The sequence below is a fragment of the Lithobates pipiens genome, unplaced genomic scaffold (assembly GCF_037356315.1).
Source record: "Lithobates pipiens isolate NorthernLeopardFrog02 unplaced genomic scaffold, aLitPip1_a1.2 Scaffold_13, whole genome shotgun sequence".
Classification (NCBI taxonomy): Eukaryota; Metazoa; Chordata; class Amphibia; order Anura; family Ranidae; genus Lithobates; species Lithobates pipiens.
Genome location: NW_027507718.1, coordinates 96,335,136 through 96,355,476, shown reverse-complemented (window position 1 = coordinate 96,355,476; position 20,341 = coordinate 96,335,136). Strand labels below are relative to the sequence as shown.

At 43.5% G+C, this 20,341-nt stretch overlaps 1 protein-coding gene across 2 annotated transcripts in view; it reads left to right on the top strand.

Moving 5' to 3' along the window:
* Nucleotides 1–1,132: 1,132 nt before the first annotated feature.
* Nucleotides 1,133–20,341, top strand: part of TSTD2 (thiosulfate sulfurtransferase like domain containing 2) — a 43,899-nt gene continuing 24,690 nt past the window's right edge. The window contains exons 1-4 of one of the 2 annotated variants that reach the window (XM_077475292.1): nucleotides 1,133–1,344; nucleotides 1,525–1,660; nucleotides 14,901–15,226; nucleotides 17,690–17,798. In XM_077475292.1, the coding sequence (XP_077331418.1) occupies nucleotides 1,310–1,344; nucleotides 1,525–1,660; nucleotides 14,901–15,226; nucleotides 17,690–17,798 (606 nt within the window). In that variant the 5' untranslated portion in view covers nucleotides 1,133–1,309. Of the gene's footprint in view, nucleotides 1,661–14,900; nucleotides 15,227–17,689; nucleotides 17,799–20,341 lie in introns of both variants that reach the window. The other variant, XM_077475291.1, reaches the window with a different exon arrangement.

The following is a 20,341-nucleotide window of genomic DNA, read 5'->3' as shown; positions in this document are numbered from 1 at the left end:
CCACATTTCTCGCCCGTAGGTTTGCCACATTATCCCTTTAATCCAGGAAACATATTAATTACACAGGTTCTGAGGCTGATTTAATGCAGATAAGGCACCGATTGTGTTTAATTACCAACTTAATCAGCCACAGAACCTGTGTAATTAATGTGTGTCCTGGATTAAAGGGATGATGTGGCAACTCTACTCGCCCGTCGCCTGCCAGGCCCCCCGCCAGCCCTGCACTTACACCAGCTAGGTTGCGGCTTCCCTCCTGCGTCTCCTCCCAGCGGTCGTTTCTCCTCCTGATCAATCAGTACTTAGGACTGGAGGCCAATCAGGTCTTAGGACTTCCAGACATTCGGGTTTCAGGACCCACTTCCTGATTGGCCGGGAGGAGAAACAGGAAGACATTAGTGAATATTAATTTGCTATTGTCACGCAACTGGGTGGGCTCTGGGCACAGTGCTCTGCGCCCTGAGCTCACCCTTTTTGAAGCCACTTAGAGCCTCAGGCTCTTATCATGTGCTTTGAAAGAAACCCCAAAAAAATTCATGTAGATTAGGGGCCGGGCGCATGGATTATGCAGGTGGCGCTCCTGAGCTATGCATGAGCCGATTGAAAAATCCCCTGGACAGGTAAGTGTCCTAATATTAAAAGTCAGCAGCTACAGTATTTTATTCAGTTTTTGGAGTCGGGGCTGGAGCTCCGCTTAAAGCAGAGCCAGTGACAAGGAGCAGGGAGCGGGGCCGAGACCCATTCTGTGTGAGTGAGCACGTATGAGTGCCCCATAGCAAGTGGCTTTCTATGGGGGTACAAGGTGGGCGGTGGAACCCAGAGTGCTGGTGGGGAAACCTAAGAAGAAAAAGAAATCAAGCTTTACATTCACTTTAAGATTTAACATTCACTATATGTTATTGATGGGCTCCTATTGAAATCACTGTGCTCATCGCTAGTCCTCATTCCAATATGGAAATTTGGGCAGCAAAATTTGCAAATGACAGAGCTGTTCCCTGAATGAACAAGAGCTCCAGCCTACACACTAGCTGTGTGTTCAATGAGAATAGATGCAGCCTGTGAATTGCAGATGATCCCTAAGTCACTACTAGACTTCCTGGAGGGAGGGGCATTGACACGCTTCCACCAGCAGCAGCAGCAGCAGCAGCAGCTTCATTCACAGTTTTGTGCTGGCAAAGCTGACCTGGTGGTGTAACATCTACCTACCTTGGCATATAATAATTCAGGTCCAGCACTGACTGGTAACCTTTCAGGTATCATACGTAACTGTATACTGCTGAAGAAACCAGTTAAAAAGGATTCAAACTTGTAGATGAGTATTATTATACCTTGTACACATCAACACAAGTAAGTTATCTACCGCTAGATAGTTTTTTATTGGAATTGAAGCAAGCAACAATCCTGCCTCGTGCCTTAAGAGAATATTTTATTTTTTCTAAACCACTTAATATTAGCATTTTGAAGCTGCTCTAAAAAAAAAATGTCCATGTCTTCCTACTGTAATGAGGCAGAGGTCTTCTCCTGCAGTGAGCTGCTGGACTACTGTGACTTGAGATTTCCTGATGAAGACTTGAATGGGTCTGCTGACCCCACACCACAGAGCACCTTAAAAGCAGGATTGGATGGCGGTACGCGGAAGAGGTACCCATTTGCAAAAAAGAAGGTATGTCATTTGGGTTTTAAAACATTTCAAATTCTAGTGCTGGGCTTCTCTGAACTCTTTCTGCTGTCAGTTGATGTTTATGTACTTTGGCTCCAGTGCCTCTTACATTTTACCCTGAATTTTCTGGTGGAGCTTAAAGTGCAGTGTCCTGTAGTGACATTGGCGGATGGAGCCACAGAATGCAATGGGTGATACTGGCATTCTACACTACCAGATGTGTCAAATGTACAATATTGGTCAGCCAGATTTTCTCTTTGTTGCAGAGTTTAGCTGTGCAGCCAGGACAGGCGAATATTAAAAAGGCCTTTTTTTTAACCATTTACACTATTGCAGTGAAATATGAAACATATGTTGGTGCAATGCAGTGCCAAACATTCTGAATGTCACATCGATGTACCTCCCCAGCACTCTTGCATTGCAGTGCAGCGCAGTGCCCTAATGTACATTGAATGCACAGTTTTTGATCCGTTGTGGTGCACTAGGTAGACCATTTAAATGAATGGGCTGGCCTAAGGCAACACACATTAATATAGGTCTTAAAGCCTGGTACACCCAGCGATCCAACGGTAAGTGATCTCCTCCACTGAGCTGTTGTGTTCTGTTGGCTGAGAGCGATGGCCGGGAGCCGGTCGGCTGCTGGTTTTCCAGCATGCTTGTCCGACAAGCTGCCATACACACAGGCCATTTTTTATTGAACCAGCCGATTTCGCCCAGCATTCAGCCTGTGTGTATTAGTAACATCACCCCAGATGCAGATCGCAAACGCGGTGCGTTTGTGGGCACCATATCGCATGGTTTCCCCAGTACCATGCTGTTTGCTGCAGCGTGATTTTTAAAAGTAATGCATGCATTTCTTTTTCTGCATTCCAATGTGATTTGCACCCCATTCAAATGAATGGGCTATCACAATGCCCCACATGGGAAATGCTGCATTACTGTGTGATCCCAATGTGAATTGGCACCAAGTTTTCTTCAAAACTGTCTTTTTAATGGCCTTGCTAGGTTAGCTCCCCAAAAATAGTGCATTGTGCCCGGGGAACTTTGATTTCGATCCATGTTTTTGCTTTAAGGTAATGCACATGATGCAATGTAAGCCTTTGGACTGGGTTCACACAGTTGTGCTTTGATAACTCATGCACTGCCTTTCATTCTTAATGACAACCTAACACACCTTACCAGCCCACCTGCATTACAGCACACCACAATTCACAGTAATGCACTGCCATGCCTTGCGGTGCACTGTGCTACAAAAAAACAATGCATGCACCTTTTTGGTGGGTTAAAACAGCCTATTTGAATGAATGCGTTACCCTAATGCCATGCACCTTAATACGAAAAATAATGCACATTCATACACAGCACCATAGCCCGAGGCTGTATTCACACAGGAACGGACAGATGCCAGAGCGCTTTACCCTTCTGGCAGCTGTCTTTTCCTGATCTCAGTATGGGGAAGTGTGGTGAGTGATTCAGTGCATCACACACAGCTCACTTTTTTTTTTCTCTTCATCATGCCATTCTACATCAACATGATTCACTACTCTGCTGTACAGTGCTGTGCGATTCTGTATAGCATGTCTGCATTTTATCGCAGCATGCTGCAGCTCCGAGCTGCGTTGCAGTGTGAATGGGACACACAGGAAACAATTGCTTTCTGTGTGTCCTTGCGGTGACAGGTGTTTTACCGCCACCACGCTGTCCTGGCGGACTCAGTTTTTCTCAATCCGCTGATCTCCACTGAGCAGGCGGGTGACAGCTCTGTCCCTGCTCATTGTGCAGAGACAGACCTGTCAGAGCTCCACTCTCCTCTATGGGAATATTGGATGAAAACGGTCCATCTATCTGTTTTTCATCCCATCCGATCCACCAAACGGATGGAAAATAGGGTTTCCATCCATCTGGATTTCACAGACAAGATCAGATAGCAGCAGGTGTCAGTGGTAAGGATGAGTTCCGGCATGTTCACACAGCCCACGTGCAGAGCCTGCCAGGAAGTCGACGCTGCGCTAATCACAGGCAGTGAGACATTTCCCGATCTCTGCAGCAGCGCATTGGGACAATGTCTCACTGCCTGTGATTAGTGCAGTGCCGACTTCCTGGAGGGCTCTGCACGTGGAGTGTGCGAACACGCCGGAGCTCATCCTTAGTCAGTGGACATGTCACCGCTGACATCCGCTGCCCCATAGGGATGAATAGAGCGTCCCATCGGGTCTGTCTGAAAAACTGACAGGTGGACCTGATCGGAAAGCCTGTGTGAAAGGGGCCTTAGCCCTTTAAAGTGGTTGTAAACCCTTACACACCCCTTTTACCTACAGGTAAGCCTATAATAAGGCTTACCTGTAGGTACTGGAAATATCTCCTAAACCTGCACGGTTTAGAAGATATTTACCATATACGCTTGTGCCGTTTCTATAGAGCCTGTGCCGTGACCGTCTGCTCCCCCGCGAATGCGCAGGAGTGACGTCACGTGACTCTGGCCAGTCACAGAGGCAGAGGCCTGGAAGGAAGAGGGGTGAAGATGGACGTAGCCACCAGCAGGGACCCCGGGGACATCGCCGGGCTTCGTTTGCAGGTAGGTGCATGATAATATGTTTTTTACTTTACAGGGGGATAAAGAGGAAGTAAAACCCATCAGGGTTTACGTCCTCTTTAAAGCCCACATGTGGGCACAAGAAAAAAAAATTGCAGTGAGCCTCTACCTGGCCTCTGTACTGCAAGGGTTTACTGCTCGTTAAGTCTAGGGGTACAGGGATAAGGAGTAATACTTACTTTAGTCCTCGCTTATGTTGGCTCCCTCCATCTGTGCACCCACTCTTCCTTTTTATTTTTAATTCATTATTTATATAAAAGAATAAAGCATCCATCAAATCAATGTACAACAAAATAGAATAGGTGCAAAATCTCACATAATACAAAGGCCATTCAAAGTAGTATAAAGTGCAAGGTATTCTGACATCACTAAAACCCACATTAATTTTTCACTTCCAAAAACGAGGAGGTAACTGTAGACAATATGCCAAAGTTTGCTCGTGCAGACACTTCAGTTTTTTAGAGGAAAGGAACAAGAACAGAGAACCTAAAGAATGCCTATGGGCGCCAAAACGAGAAAAAAAAAAAGTGTGTTGGGGGGGGGGGGGGTTCCAGGGTGATAGGATGCACGCATGCATTGGCAAGAAGGGCAGGAGGACATCAATCCCCAGAGCAGCTCTCCAGGAGGGACTTCCCCTCCACCGAATATACAAACATGTCCCAATATGACCTGTGCACCCACTCTTATAAGGCTTCATCTCAATGGCTGCCTGGTTAATGTAAGTATTACACCCTTCTTAGCATTTCCTAGACTTAAATAGAATTTAACATAATGTGCAGTGGCGGCTGGTGCTAAATATTTTTTTGGGGGGGTGGGGGGATAGGGTGGTAAACTAACAGACTGGAAGGTGGCAATCGCCGCAAGCACACCGATAACCCCCCCCGGGCGTTAGACAGAAGAGAAGGTGGCGGCGGAGACTAACCTTAATATAGGAGGCAGGGGGAATGAAGACCTGGGCCATTCTCCTCTCTGTTCTCCTCCAGGCTGAACAGGAAGTGTGTCCTGAGACACGATTGGGAGTCCTAAGACTCCCTGGCCAGTCGGGTCTCGGGAGCTGTTTCTTGATTGGTCGGGAGGAGAATCAGGAAGACAATAGCTAATATTAACTTGCTATTGTCACACAAGTGGGTAGGCTCACCCTTTTTTTGAAGCCAATTGGAGCCTCAGGCTCTAATCATGTGCTTCAAAAAAAAAACCCCATTGGAATCCACGTGTCCAGCACCGTGCATGTAGATTACAGTCCGGGAGCATGGATTAGGGGGGCCGCGCCCCATATGGACAGGCCGCCACTGATAATGTGCATCCCCTCTGCAAGTTTTTTTTAATTCTTTTCCTTTCTCCCTCCTTGAGGTAGGCTTTGAGTCAAAAAGCAAGGCATGCAGGGCAAAGCAATTCCTTTGTATTCATGCCCCTCTCCTCAGCAGCGCCATTCCTCCACTCCCTTGAAGTTCTATTCAGCACAGTGCTCTGGCTGAAATTGACACTGCCAGCCACACACCTCTTCTGCTGCTCTGCTGCTATTATTGGCAATCCTGGCCATCAAAATGACATCCAGTGTCCTAATACTGTCCCCCGTCGGATAGTGTCCTTTGTGTACTGTGCATGCACAGTACACATGACAAGCAGATTCCAAAAATATCCGAAGATTAATGGCACCTGCGCCGTGAGTCCAGGTTCAAGCCCCACCATCCAAGTGGACATAGAGTTAGAATAAAAAAGAGCCGAGTGAAGCGAGGCCATGCCCGTAGTGTGGCGAGCGAAGTGAGGCCATGCCCCGAAGTGTGGCGTGCGAGGCCGTGCCCGAAGTGTGGCGAGCAACCCTCTAACTATGTGCAGCCCTATGTTCACTTGGATGGTGGGGCTTGCACCTGGACTCATGGCGAAGGCGCTGTTCATCTTCAGAGATTTTCCGAATCTTCTTGTGCTCCGTACTGTGCAAGCGATGCGCCTGCACAGTACGGGGAGGACACTATTTGATAGGCGGACATTTTTGGACAGAACACCGGGACTAACTTTGTGTCACAACAGCAACTACAGCTTCTGATGTGTAAATTGACACTTCTGAATGATGTTCGGAATAGTGTTTAGAAACAATCTAACATTAAAATGAATGTTTCATTATACTGTATTTACTTACTATGTTTCATTTATGTGCAGATCACCTTTGATCTGCATATTATGTGAGTTAAAGCAGCTCTTTACCCCTGGAAAAAAATTAACAAATACTTTAGCTGCTGCCTTTCAATAATAGGACACTTACCTAACCAGGGATCCTGAGCCACCCTCTCCTCAAGCAAGCATTTTGGCTGCCGGCATGTTTACTTTGGGAAGCCGGATGTGACTGTGCTCAGTTTCACACTGCGCATGCACGAGCCGCGCCTTGTGAATGGTCCTGCAGCTTTCTGGGACCTGAGAGGGGAGGGCGGCAGCACACTTCGGCTCAGATCGTTGCAGTGATCTAACCAGTAGGAGCAGGTACCTGTCAAAACCAGGTATCCCCCCCCCCCCCCAAAAAAAAAGAAGTGCCAAATATGGCGGAGGAGGGGCAGAGGAGGCAGACAAGTGGAACTTCCCTTATGGGTGAAGTTCATCTTTGAAGCAAACCTAAGTTATTTTTTTTTATATATATATATATATATATATATATATATATAACATTTGTTCCTCTTTAACCTTTTAATAAGCGCTAAATGTTCCCAATTAACTCCTTCCTCCCCTTCTTCCCATATATATATATATATATATATATATATATATATATATATATTTATTATTATTATTATTATTATTATTTTTTTTTTATAGAGTATAGAGGTGTGAGAGCTGACTTGATTAAGGGATAACTCCTTTTTCGTGAAAGAAAATATAGCAAAAAAATAATAATAATAATTATATATATATATATATATATATATATATATATATAATATTCATATGCAATTGCTACACAAGCCATATTGTGATTTAATGTTATTAAAAATGATCTTTTCCATTTAATCTGTAGCTGCTGTAATATTTTGTCAAACAGACTGCAATATGGCCACCCGGAATTTGTTCTGTACAGGGTTGGTCCTCAGAACACCCCAGAAATATCATTTATGCTTGTGCGATTTGGCTCACTGAATTTCCCAGAAGTCTGCACTAAGATACAGTTTAAGTTTAAGGCACCCCCAGAAATAGCAATTTTGGCTTTGATGAGATACTCCGCAACATTTGCAGATAGCTTAGCTTTTCTTATTAGAACACTGAGAGTGCGCCTGCTGATAATAATGAACCAGCCACTCCCAATCAGTCTGACATGGTGAACCAAACAGCCATTCCTTCAGAGCAATCAAATTTTGTTAAAATCCTTGCAATGTACATTGATCACCCAGAGGGAATTTTTTTTTCTCAACAAAAGTGAAGTTAATCAAGCACATTGGACATTATAAAAAAGCAAGTGGCATTTTGCAGATTTTTTACAGTAGTGTTTTTTTGCCTTGTTTAGCTTTTCTTTTGCAAAACTATACTCCCACAAAAGCTTATGGCTCAAAAATGCTGAAAAAAAGCAGAAAAATGTTTTTCTGTTTTTTTTTTAAAGCTTTTATCAGAGGTAGAGCGTTTTTACAGCTGAAAAACCCACTAGTTCTGGGGGGGTTTTCCAGCCATTAAACGCTCCTGCCAAAAAAAACGCTGATAACAGCCGAGATGAGACCAAAATTTTACTTTTTGGCCTAAAAGCAAAACGCTATGTGTGATGGAAAACTAAAGCCTCATACACACGATAGGACTTTGTACAAACTTTCCTGTGGATTTTTGTACAAAGGGCGTCGGCCCTGAACTTGTATTGCATACACACAGCAGGACTTTTTCAGCCAACTTTCACCAAATCATGTGGTTTTTCTGCTCTTTACTGCCACCTTTGGTCAACTTCTGTATTGTTGTCTGATCTTTTGCATTGGTTCTGAGCATGCCTGTTTGTACCTTGTACAAAAGTCCTATGGTTTTCTGTACACACGATCAGACTTTGTTCCATCGGACTTTTGTTGCCAGAAAGTTTGTCCGTTCGCACAGCCAACAAAAGTCAGATGAAAACCAAAAAAGTTTGTCCGATGGAGCGTACACACAGTCGGATGTTGCTCCAAAACAGCTAATTTGCATGTTTGTTGTCAAAAAGTCTGATCGTGTGTATGGGCCTTTACACTGCACGTCATCCTGAACTCACCATCCCCACCATGAAACATGGTGGTGGCAGCAACATGTTGTGGGGATGCTTTTCTTCAGCAGGGACAGGGAAGCTGATCAGAGTTGATGGGAAGATGGATGGAGCCAAAAACCGGGCAATCTTAGAAGAAAATCTGTCTGCAATAGACTGCAATAGACTTGAGATTGGGGTGCAGGTTCACCGTCCAACAGGGCAGTGACCCTAAACATACAGCCAGGGCTACAATGGAATAGCTTAGATCAAAGTATATTTGTGTGTTAGAATGGCCCAGTCAAAGTTCAGACCTAAATCCAATTGAAAATTTGTGGCAAGACTTGAAAATTGCTGTTCAGACTCTCTCCATCCAATCTAACAGAGCATGAACTATTTTGCAAAGAAGAATGGACAAAAATGTCACTCTCTAGATGTGCAAATCTGGTAGAGACATATTCCAAAAGACTTTCAGCTGTAATTGCAGTGAAAGGAGGTTCTACAAAGTATTGACTCAGGGGGGCTGAATACAAATGCACACCACACTTTTCACATATTTATTTGTAAAAACTTTTGAAAACCATTTATCATTTTCCTTCCACTTCACACTTATGTGCCACTTTGTGTTGGTCTATCACATAAGATTCCAATAAAATACATTTACGTTTTTGGTTGTAACAAAATGTTGATAATTTCTAAGTATGAATACTTTTTTAAGGCATTGTATTTTTTCAGCATAGGGTTCCTGGGAAGCAGACATAAACTTTCAATAAATGCTAGCCTTCCCCCTTTGCCCTTTTCATGTATTCTGCTAACAAAACTTTTCTGATGCTTACCTGCCAAGCTCTAATCAAAGGAAGGGGATAGGTTGAATTCAGCAGAAATATATTAATATCATTTAAGATGAGTGATGCATCAAAGGCTTTACTTTGAAATCCGGAGGTGCTGGTCCAGCTAATTGAACTTTAGCAAATCATTCAGAAAATGAATTGAGTCAGAGCACTCCGGATTGCAGCTCCTTTTTTTTTATTTGCATTGTAGCAGGGGGTCACCGCTGATATGTCATGCACTTAGTGTCTTTTCAAAGAATATCTTTGAAAAAGCTCTTCTCAGCACCCCTGCCACAATCCAATAAACAAGAAAGGTTGCTGCAGCCTGGAGTGCATTGAGTTATTTTCTTTTTAGGAATCTTTGATTAAAAGTGCATTGCAAATGTTTGCTATGCTTAGCTAGACTTTGTTGGAGAAGATGGGTTTCCTTTTCTGCTGTAAGCCCAAATCTCTATAGAAATAGCTTTTCATGCTACATCTTTTAGTGCAGGGGTGTCAAACTCCATTTAATCACGGACCGCATCAGCAGTTTGGTTGCTCTCAAAGGGCCAGTTTTACCTATGGTGAGCTACGTACAGCGTTTAACGTTCATGGGTGCGCTACATCTGTTATATCTAGAAGCTGCTGAAAGCAAAGCTGTGCCTTTTAAACACAGGAAGCTTCTTTGTTTACAAGTAAGAGCTGGGGAGTGGTAGCAGAGGGTGAGGTGGCGAGATGGAGTTCTTCCACGTTTCGGCTGCCAAACTGGGTGGGAGGGCCACATGACAAGGCATAGTGGACCAGGAAGGGCCTGCGGGCCTTGTGCCTGACATATGTTTTTTTTTTTTTTTTTTTTTTTTTTTTGTGAGTTCTATGTCTTTTTTTTTTAAATAGTTTTATTCGCCAAGTGTGCATACATACAAAGAAGGCACCATTTACAAAGTATATACTCAGCCATATACAACAAAGTGGCGGAAGTATGAACCGTTTACACAGTTGCACAGTGCGCAGGCAAAAACAAGTTATCACTTATAGCTTTTTTTTCCCCGGTCATTGAATACTTAACCATTCACCGATATGTATTACAGATCATATCGTTCAGCACCCGTATATATTATGGTAAACAAAGAACAAACCTATAAACAATTTATAAACCAAAACTATGTGGGTTAATTCCCCACCTTTTTCCGTGCTGTGTGCTGTCATCTCCCCACCCCCCCGATATGCCCTCACTGATAACATCTCTCAGGAAATACTTAGTCAACAATGGTATATAATTGTGTCCCTTAGATATCACATGGTTTGGTTTCCTTAGAATTTACCCATCTGCCCCATATTTTGTTACATTTTTTCTTACTACCTCTTGCTTCATAAGTCATATTGTACAGGGTAACATTTGCATTGACCAGACCTTTCCATGCAGATAGGGTAAGAACCTCACTCTTAATCCAATTCAACACTATAAGTTTTCTGACATAATAATACAGTAATCGCAAAAATTGCCTTGTATTGTTATTCATCACCTCATCCTCTATTACACCCAGGAGTCCCAAAAGTGGGCTACAGATATTCGGAAGATCAAAAGTGTCTGCAATAAACTGGGACACCTGTGACCATAGCGGTCGTATCTTGCCACACTCCCACACCATGTGAATAAAAGTGCCAGCTGCCACCTGGCACTTGTGGCAAGTAGGGTCATCTCTTCTGCCCATCCTAAATAGTCTGTGTGGAGTATAATACATTTGGTGAAGGTATCGTAACTGTATAAGTTTGTCCCGGGCTGAGATGACTGTGGGCCCGTAGGAGGCTAGAACTTCCTCCCACTGGGCCTCGGTCAGCTCCGGAATCACCTCCGTCCATCTGCTCCTCATCTTATCCTCACCGGGCAGTCTTTTGGTCATAAGGACCACATAATAAGTAGAGACACGTTTTGTGTGCTCCGGTTCTGCAAGTAATTTTTCCAGTCTTGTGTTTTCCAAAACTATCGGCCCGGACCCAAACTGAGCATGGGTCGCATGTTTCAGTCTGGCGTGGGGGCATTGGGGGATAGACAGGAGGGCGCATCCTGTATATGCCTTGTACATGTCTCTAGCACCTGTTTGGCTGGTTTGAGTGCAGTCATGCCGCATTCCGTCGGTACTTCACCTCGAAAGAAAAAATTCAAAAGTGTCTCATAGGAGGAGGCCGCAGCTGCCTCCACCGCAGTCGCAGCGTTGCTCAGCTGCGAAAACATTTGCCAATGAGCCTGGACTAATTGCGATGCCAAGTAGTACATGCGAAGATTAGGGATTGCCAACCCCCCTCTCCCCACCGGTAGTTGCAGAATGTTCAGCGAGACTCGTGCTGCCTTGCCGCCCCACAAAAAGGAGATCAGCAAGGAGTCAATATAACCGAAAGTCTTTTTAGGGATAAATCGCGGGGCGTTGGAGATTATGTATAAAAATTTCGGGAGATAAATCATTTTGAATAAGTTAGCTCTTCCCAATAAAGTGAGCGGGAGTTCGTTCCATTTTTGTATTTTGTCTCTAAAGTCTCGAATTACCTGCCATAGATTCACCTCCGTGAATGACTCGACAGGTAATTTCACATGTATCCCCAGGTATTTAAATTGGGTTGTGACTGTCAGGGGACAGCGAGGGAGCACCAGATCCGGTTGTGGGTCTAGGGCAAACAGCGTTGATTTGGTCCAGTTGATCCGAAATCCAGAAAAATCTCTGAATTCCTCGATCACCCGGAATGCAGTAGCTAACGAATGGTGGGGGTCCCCAAGATAAAGCAGCATATCATCTGCATATAACGAAATGCGTTCCTCCAATTCCCCGACCAAAAGTCCCCTAATGTCATCCCGAGTCCTGAGCTTAATAGCCAGTGGCTCTATAGCCAGAGCAAAAAGGAGAGGGGACAGGGGACAACCCTGCCGTGTTCCTCTCCCAATCTGAAAAGAGTCCGAAATATGTCCGTTCACCCTGATACAAGCCCGGGGATCGTTATACAGTAATCTAACCCAGTTCACAAACCTTGGTCCAAAACCCATTTTTTCCAGCAGAGAGAACATATATTTCCACTCGACCGAATCAAAGGCCTTTTTTGTATCCAGGGAGGCTATCACGCGGCTACCAATATTAGTATGGGAAATTTGCATATTTACATAGAGTCTCCTGAGGTTCATTTGAGTGCATCGGCCTGGGATAAAACCCTTTTGATCGGAGTTGATCAGTTTGAGAATCACCGACTGCAACCTACCGGCCAAAATTTTGGCCAGTATTTTGGCATCAGTATTGATCAAAGAGATTGGTCTGTACGATTCACATTCTTGTAGGTCCTTTCCGGGCTTTGGAATCAGAACAATCAAAGCTTCACGCATGGATTGCGGCAAGATGTCCTCTTTTTTCCGCAGCCACAAACACTTTTAAAAGGCGTGGGACTAAACTCTCCACGTGGAGCTGGTACCATTCCGCCAGAAAACCGTCCAGTCCAGGTGACTTCCCCGGTCTGAAGGAGGAAATGGCACCAGTTATTTCCTCAGAGGTGATAGACTGCTCTAATATGTTACTGTCCTCTAGGGGCAGCAAGGGAAGGTCAATACCCTCTAAATACGAAGAGAGGTCTTGGTCCGTACAGTTAGATTGGGATTGATAAAGATCACAGTAAAAATTTAAAAAGGTGGTCAGAATATCCTGCGTATCAGTCACTAAGTCACCCGCTGGGCGTCTGATACTTAGTACAGATGTAGGGGCGTATAGAGGCCTCGCCAGAAAGGCTAGCAGGCGACCACCCTTGTCCCCAAATTCAAAAATGGAGCTAGTTTGCCTGAGCTGTTTCTTTGTGGTCCGGTCCGTCAAAAGCAATCTAAACTGTCTCGTCAGGTCCTGCCAAGCTTTATATGCGTCAGGGGATGGGTCCTGTATGTATGCTCGTTCTGCAAGAGTAATGTCACATTCTAGTTGTTTCACCTCACTGTCCAGGGCCTTTGCAAAATCTTTCGTCTCTTTAGCAAAAATCCCTCTCATGGTAGCTTGAAAGGCTTCCCATTGAGTGTGTATCGTGGTTACAGCACCATTTTCCCTCCAATAGTGACCCATAGCCTCCCTGCATTTTAGTGTCACATATTCCTCTAGCAGCCACTGTGTTTGCAGTCGCCATTGTCATCTCCCAGTGAGAATATTTAGGTCCAACGTGACCTCCAAAGGCGAGTGGTCGACAGTGCCCTGGGAAGGTATCTAACCCTGGAGATAATAGGGAGACCATCCAGGGAGGATAGAAGCATATCAATTCTGGTCAACGTCTTATGGGTCTCCGAGTGGCACGAGTATGCACTGACCCCCGGGTGTTTGTAACGCCACACGTCTGTGAGAGCATAGCTGTCCAGCCATGATGCTAGAGTATAACGTGAGCCAGATACACACCCGTGCCTGTCCAGAACCCCATCCGACACCACATTAAAATCTCCCATCAACAACAGTGGGCCTTGTGCTATCATTACTGCTTCATGGAGGATACTGTCCAAGATGTGGAAAGAGAATGGGGGTGGAACATACACACATACCAGAGTCAAGCACACATTAAACATTTGACAAACCAAAATAACATATCTGCCACTAGGGTCAGATTTAACCTGCAGAATATGAGCTGCTGCTTTTTTTGTGACTAAAATAGCCACCCCTCTAGAATACGTAGAATATTCTGCATGTATGACTCTCATAATATTGGCTTTTTTCAGAGCCATAACCTTAGAGCCCTGGAGATGTGTTTCTTGAAGCAGGATTATATGGGGTTTATATCATCGTATAAAGTCAAAGACAAGGGAACGTTTTTTACCTTTGAGTTCATACCACGAACATTCCATGATAGTATACTTATTTCACGTACCATGTATAAGGCAATTATAATGTAACAAATGCATCGGGAGAGCATTACCTGTCCAGGTCTGGGATATCTTTCCCAGCCTGAGGGGGCACAAACAGAGAGAGACAACAGCACACAGCACCAACCAACACAACAGAACCACCCACCCCATCCCACCCTGCACACAACCCAAACATGTCGTGTGCCTATACCCTATAACCATAGCCATATCGACCTCAGGGGGTCATAGGTCGAATTCAACTAAATGGAGCACAGAACATCAAGAAAAATTAAAACAAAAAAGAAGGGAAGAATACGAATAAAAACAAAACAAAAAATAAAAATAAAAAAGGAGGGGGGGGGGAGAAAAGCAAAAGGAGGGGAAAAAGGGAGGGAAGGGGGTCCCTAATATAGGAAAAGATAGATCAGAGGGGAAGTGGCAGTAAGACGAATGTGTGAGTTCTATGTCTTACTTCGAGCTCTAGTCTGTTGGATACGTGAAGGGTCTATTTTGAACCTATCCCTTCTCTACAAAAATCCATCCAGATGCTCCTGGTGGGTGGCAAGTGAAATCTTCACAGACTTCACCAGCTCTGCCCCCCCCCCAGTAGCAATGGGTTGATTTTCCATAGAGGAGCAACAGAGTAGCCTTAATGTATATATGGCACAGTGTATTTAGGTCTGTCCTGTTGTATTGCACTGTCATCTGACCAAAGTTATGTTTTAGACGTGTATTAGCAGCAGTGTTGTGAACAATTTTTTGGAACTAAGTCAGGCTAAAATTGACATATATAAGACCACAGCAATATTCTTCATCTGCAGGCATTTGCTCTTTTCGTTAAAGAACTACAGTCATCCAGTGATGCACTTCACACTGGACAAGAAGATGTGATTCGGTGGAGATGCTGCGAACAAGAGCTTACAGACCTCAGGACTGTTCACAGACACGTGGCTGCATTTCATGCAAATGAAATTTGGAAAAGGACACAAAGTATTTTACAAGAACTTGCCATAGCTGCTACAACCAATGTGCCATGCACTGACCATGATGATAACACCAGTGCCTCAGCCAAAATCTCTTGGAATCACAGTCCAGTTTCTGACTGGTTACCTGATCTAAGCCACTACAAGAAAGAAGAGCTAACAAGGTAGAAACACAGATATGCATGCCTTAATAACTACCATATTTTATTTTATTTAATACAGGTACTTACTGTATATGGCACATTCAATATACATAGCTCTTTACATATATATTATACAATCAGATGAGTCCTTACCCTCAAGGAATTTACAATCAAAGGTCCCTAACTCACATTTATACATACATATACTAGGGCCAATTTATACAGGATCCAATTAACCTACCAGCATGTCTTTGGAGTGTGGGAGGAAACCCACACAGGCACAGGGAGAACTTGCATACTACAGGCAGGCAGGTCTGTGGTTGGGATTCAAACCAATGACCTTACTGCCAAATGGAAGTGTTAACCACTTAGTCACTTAGTCTATGCATTAAGATAAAAAGCCTTCTGTGTGCAGCAGCCACCCTCAGCCCCCCTAATACTTACCTCAGCCCCTGCTCTATCCTGGGATGTCCATGAGTCCCTCGGCCATCCGGGACTCTCCCCTCTGATTGTCTGAGTGCCATCAGCTCCCACTGCTGTCAAAGTCAGCCAATCAGGAGAGAGAGGGGGCGGGACTGAACCGCACAGACACACTGAGCTGTAGCTCAGCTCGGGTGCTCCCATAGCAAGCGGCTTGCCTTGGGGCACTCGAAAGGAGGGAGGGGCCAGGAGCAGTGAAGGGGGATCCGAGAAGTGGAGGATCAAGTCTGCCCTGTGCAAATCCACTGCACAGAGCATGCAAGTATAACACCTTTTGTAAAGTCTAATTTAAAAATAAATAAATAACAATCACTTAATGGCCAAAACTTTCTTTTGATTTTGGATAGAGTATAAAGTGGTTAAAACTTCTGGGTAAATCAGTGTAGGTTCTACTGTCTACCGAACAATTTCTATTTAATTGGAGAACAATAACATGTGAGAAGTTAGTGACACCATTATATTTTGTGTTAGCAGTCTCTCAAAGTATGTTTGGTCCATACAAGTGGCTTTTGGCAGTCTTTTGTAAAATACAGTATGTACAGTGGGGAAAATAATTATTTGACCCCCCTGAAGATTTTGTACGTTTGCCCACTTACAAAGAAATAAAGAGTCTATCATTTTTATAATCGGTGTATTTTTAATAATGGAGACAGAATATCAACCAAAAATCCAGAAAAAACACATGATACAAATGTTATTTTACTCCTTGCACTGCAACTCAATTTATAAGTATTTGCTCCCCAAGCAAAACGTGACTTAGTACTTGATTGACAAACCCTTATTGGCAAGCACAGAAGTAAGGAATTTCTTGTAGTTGGTTACCAGGTTTGCACACATCTCAGGAGGGATTTTGATCCACTCTTTTTTTACAGATTTTCTCTAAATCCTTAAGGTTTCTTGGCTGTCGATTGGCAACTTGAAGTTTCAGCTCCCTCCATAAATTTTTCTAGAACTTTAAGGTCTGGAGACTGGCTAGGGCACTCCATGACTCTTATGCCGCGTACACACGACCGGACTTTTCGATGGACTAGGTCCGACGGTCTTCCCGACGGACTTTCAGCGGAGGTCCGATGGACTTTCTGAACGAACGGACTTGTCCACACACGACAACTAAATCCGTTTGAAAGTCTGTTAGTTTTGAACATGATGACATAAACGGGACTAAGCAAGGAAGTTCAATAGACAGTAGCCATTAGCTGCCCTTGCGTTGTATCTGGTCAGTCGGACTAACACATAGACTAACGGTTGTCCTGATTTTTTAGTCCGTCAGACGTGAGTCTGTCGGATAGATTTATTTGAAACATGTTTTATTTCTTGGTCCGTTGGACTTTTGGGAAAAAAAGTCAGCTGGAGCCCACACACGATCGAATTGTCCAGATTCCGGTCTGCCCGACCAAGTCTGCCGGAAAGTCTGATCGTGTCTACGCGGTATTATGCGCTTCTTGTTGAGCTACTCCTTTGTTGCCTTGGTGGTTTGTTTAGGGTCATTGTCATGCTGAAAGACCCATCCACCATCCATCTTCAGTGTTTTGGCTGAGGGAAGAAGGTTCTTGTCCACAATTTTACAATACATTGCCCTGTCCATTGGCCCTTCAATGCGATGAAGTTGGCCTGTACCTTTAGCAGAGAAATAGCCCCAAAGCATAATGTTTCCACATCCATGCTTGACTGTAGGGATGGTGTTCTAGTCAGCATTTATTCTTCCTCCAAACACGTTGAGTTAATGCCAAAGAGCTCAATTTTGGTCTCATCTGACCACATATGATAATATTGTTATTGCAGCTGAGCTGAGAAATGCATATGCCAATGTCAATTGCCAAGGCCAAACCTGATAGGAGACTTTGAGATTACATATAACGTCAGCTGCCTATCTCTGGTTCTACTGGTTGTTTTGAGGTGGTTTTCTTTAAATTACATTTTTTATTCTTCATTTGTTCATTTAGAATTGTATGCAATTTTTTTGACAGGTTAATGATACCTTGTTTGTTAATGCTTTTTTTGCAGTGATCCAGGTGAAGTTCTTTTATATTACTGCTACTGTGATGTGATTGACCCGCAGTGGATCTGTGACTGGCAACGAAGTTTGTGCCAACTTTTGCATCTTACAGGAAAAGTAAGAGGGATATATGCATTTGAGATAATAACATTTCCCATATTCTTTAAAAGTCTAGGCAAGGTACCCAAATACTTTTAAAATTTGAGTCAGCCACTACAGTAAACGGATTAGTTGTTTTTCATTTTGTTGCTATGCTTCCTTATTTCAGGCTCTTTGCCTCCTGAGAGTACCCCTTCTACACTGCATGCCCATGGATTGTGCCCTGTCATGCAGTTGCATTCCCCCAGTACCCAAAGGATTGGCTCAATAACACTATTACAATGTATATCTCTTTCTAAGAGGTCCATAGAACTGAAAACGCCAACTGTACAGATGAGGGGCACCAAAATAGAATACAAAACACACAAGAAAAAAAAATACATGAATAAGACAACCCACGGGATAATTTTTTTTTTTTTTTAAAACATATACCCCCCAAATCAAAATATCAATATCCCTCTGCTATATAATGCAATCATCTGGGAGCTCAAATAGAGCCCTCAGTGTCAATGATGCAGGAAACCATATGCTTAATGTGTGTATGTATGTAAAATATATATATATATATATATATATATATATATATATATATATATATATATAATTTTTATGATAATAATTTAGATTTTTCATTGTGTTTTATTTGGTTAATTATAATACATGCTAAGCATATAGGTTACTAACCTGGGTCAACGTCACCCAAAACTCTTATTTGAGTTCCCTGATGAATGATAACATTAAAGCGGGAGTCCGCCGTTTTTTGTTTTTTTTAAAAGCCAGCAGCTACAAATACTGCAGCTGCTGACTTTTAAAATAATGACACTTACCCGCCCAGCGCGTCCGCGATGTCAGCACCCGAAGCCGATCTCTCGATCGTCTCTCGGGTGCTGCTGCCGCCATCTTGGTTATGGGAATCAGGAAGTGGAGCCTTACGGCTTCATTTCCCGGTTCCCTACTGCGCATGCGCGAGTCGCGCTGCGCAATAAGGATGGTCCCCGCTGTCTCTGGGATCCGTGTGTTTCCCAGCAGGCAGCGGGGGACCTTCGGAAAGGGACGTAGATTCTGCGGAAAGGGGCGTACCTTCTGCACAATCTACGCCGGAAGTGGGTGCAGATACCTGTACTGTACAGGTACCTGCACCCCCCCTCCCCCCTGAAAGGTGCCAATTGTGGCGCCGGAGGGGGGAGGGTTCTAATGAGCGGAAGCTCCACTTTAGGGTGGAGCTCCGCTTTAAGTAGGGATTGTTGTAGTATCACCATAATATTAATGTGTTTGGTTCACCTTTGTGATACTTGCACATTCAGTTTTTTAGTTGAATAGCAGGGCAGTTTCTGACTTGTTTGATACTTTTATTGTTGCAACCCTGAATGATTTGGGTAGAGTTGTTTTTTGTTGGACTGCATGCACAGAGGAGTTGCGCACATTTTTTTCCATTTACTACTCATCTTATTATTATTATTATTATTATTATATATATATATATATTTTTTTTTTTTTTTTTTTTTTTTTTTTACTGTTCTTTGTGAGAGATGAATCTAACTATGAGAAAGTGAAATGGTGGGCACATATCATGTATAACAATCCCCAATTTGTCATAAAAAGATACAGCCAGAGCTCACCTTTTTTTTTTTTTTTTCATCTGAAAATTCTTAGTGTCTTACTGCCTTGCTAACATTCTGACTCAATGGCTTCAATACTTTGAGTCACTGACCCAAACTTCAAAATGTTTTTCCAACATTCCTAGGCTGCAAACTTGTTATAGGTCAATGACCCCAAAAGTATTAAAGCTATTTGGCCAGCATAACAGCCAGGTGGTAAGAATTTTAAGTTGCTCAGCAATGGCAGCCTGCATTTTTCTCCAATGACCATGACATTTTGATGAAAACTAATCAGGTCCAGAAACTATTTTACATCAACAGAACTAAAGTCCTTGCTACAGGAAAAAGGAGCCCTTCAGACTCTGTAGTCCACACTGAAGGTGAGGGAAGACTCATCTTAAATCTGGTCAGGGTAATAGGGTATCAGTAGCCACCTCTGATGGCCTTGACATCCCGCACTGGGTCAGCATTGCTGCCTTCTTCAATTCAGGGAGAACCAATACTACAAAACTAGCATAGGAAGAAAGGGCATCAGCTTAGAGCATTACCATAGGACTTTTATAATCAATAAAAATAAATGCCAAACTACTCACAAAAATACAAAGTCAAGTGCATGTTTTAATCCAACAAGCCACTGGAAGCGTATCTATCCACCAGGGTGTAGCTAACGCGTTTGAAGGGTGATGCCCCCTTCCTCAGGGCTCTTAGCGTTAACTGCACCCTGGTGGATTGACACACTTCCGGTGACTTGTTGGAGTAATACATACACTTGACTTTGTATTTTTGTGAGTAGTTTGGTTTTTATTTTTATTGATTAAAGAGTCCTATGGTAATGCTCTAGGTTGGTGCGCTTTCTTCCTATGCTTGTTATCCAAAAACTACTTCGGACTGTACAAATAAGTAGAGCACTTAACGGTCTCTTTTATTCTTTTTATTAAATCCTGAAGCACGAGAGATAATGAC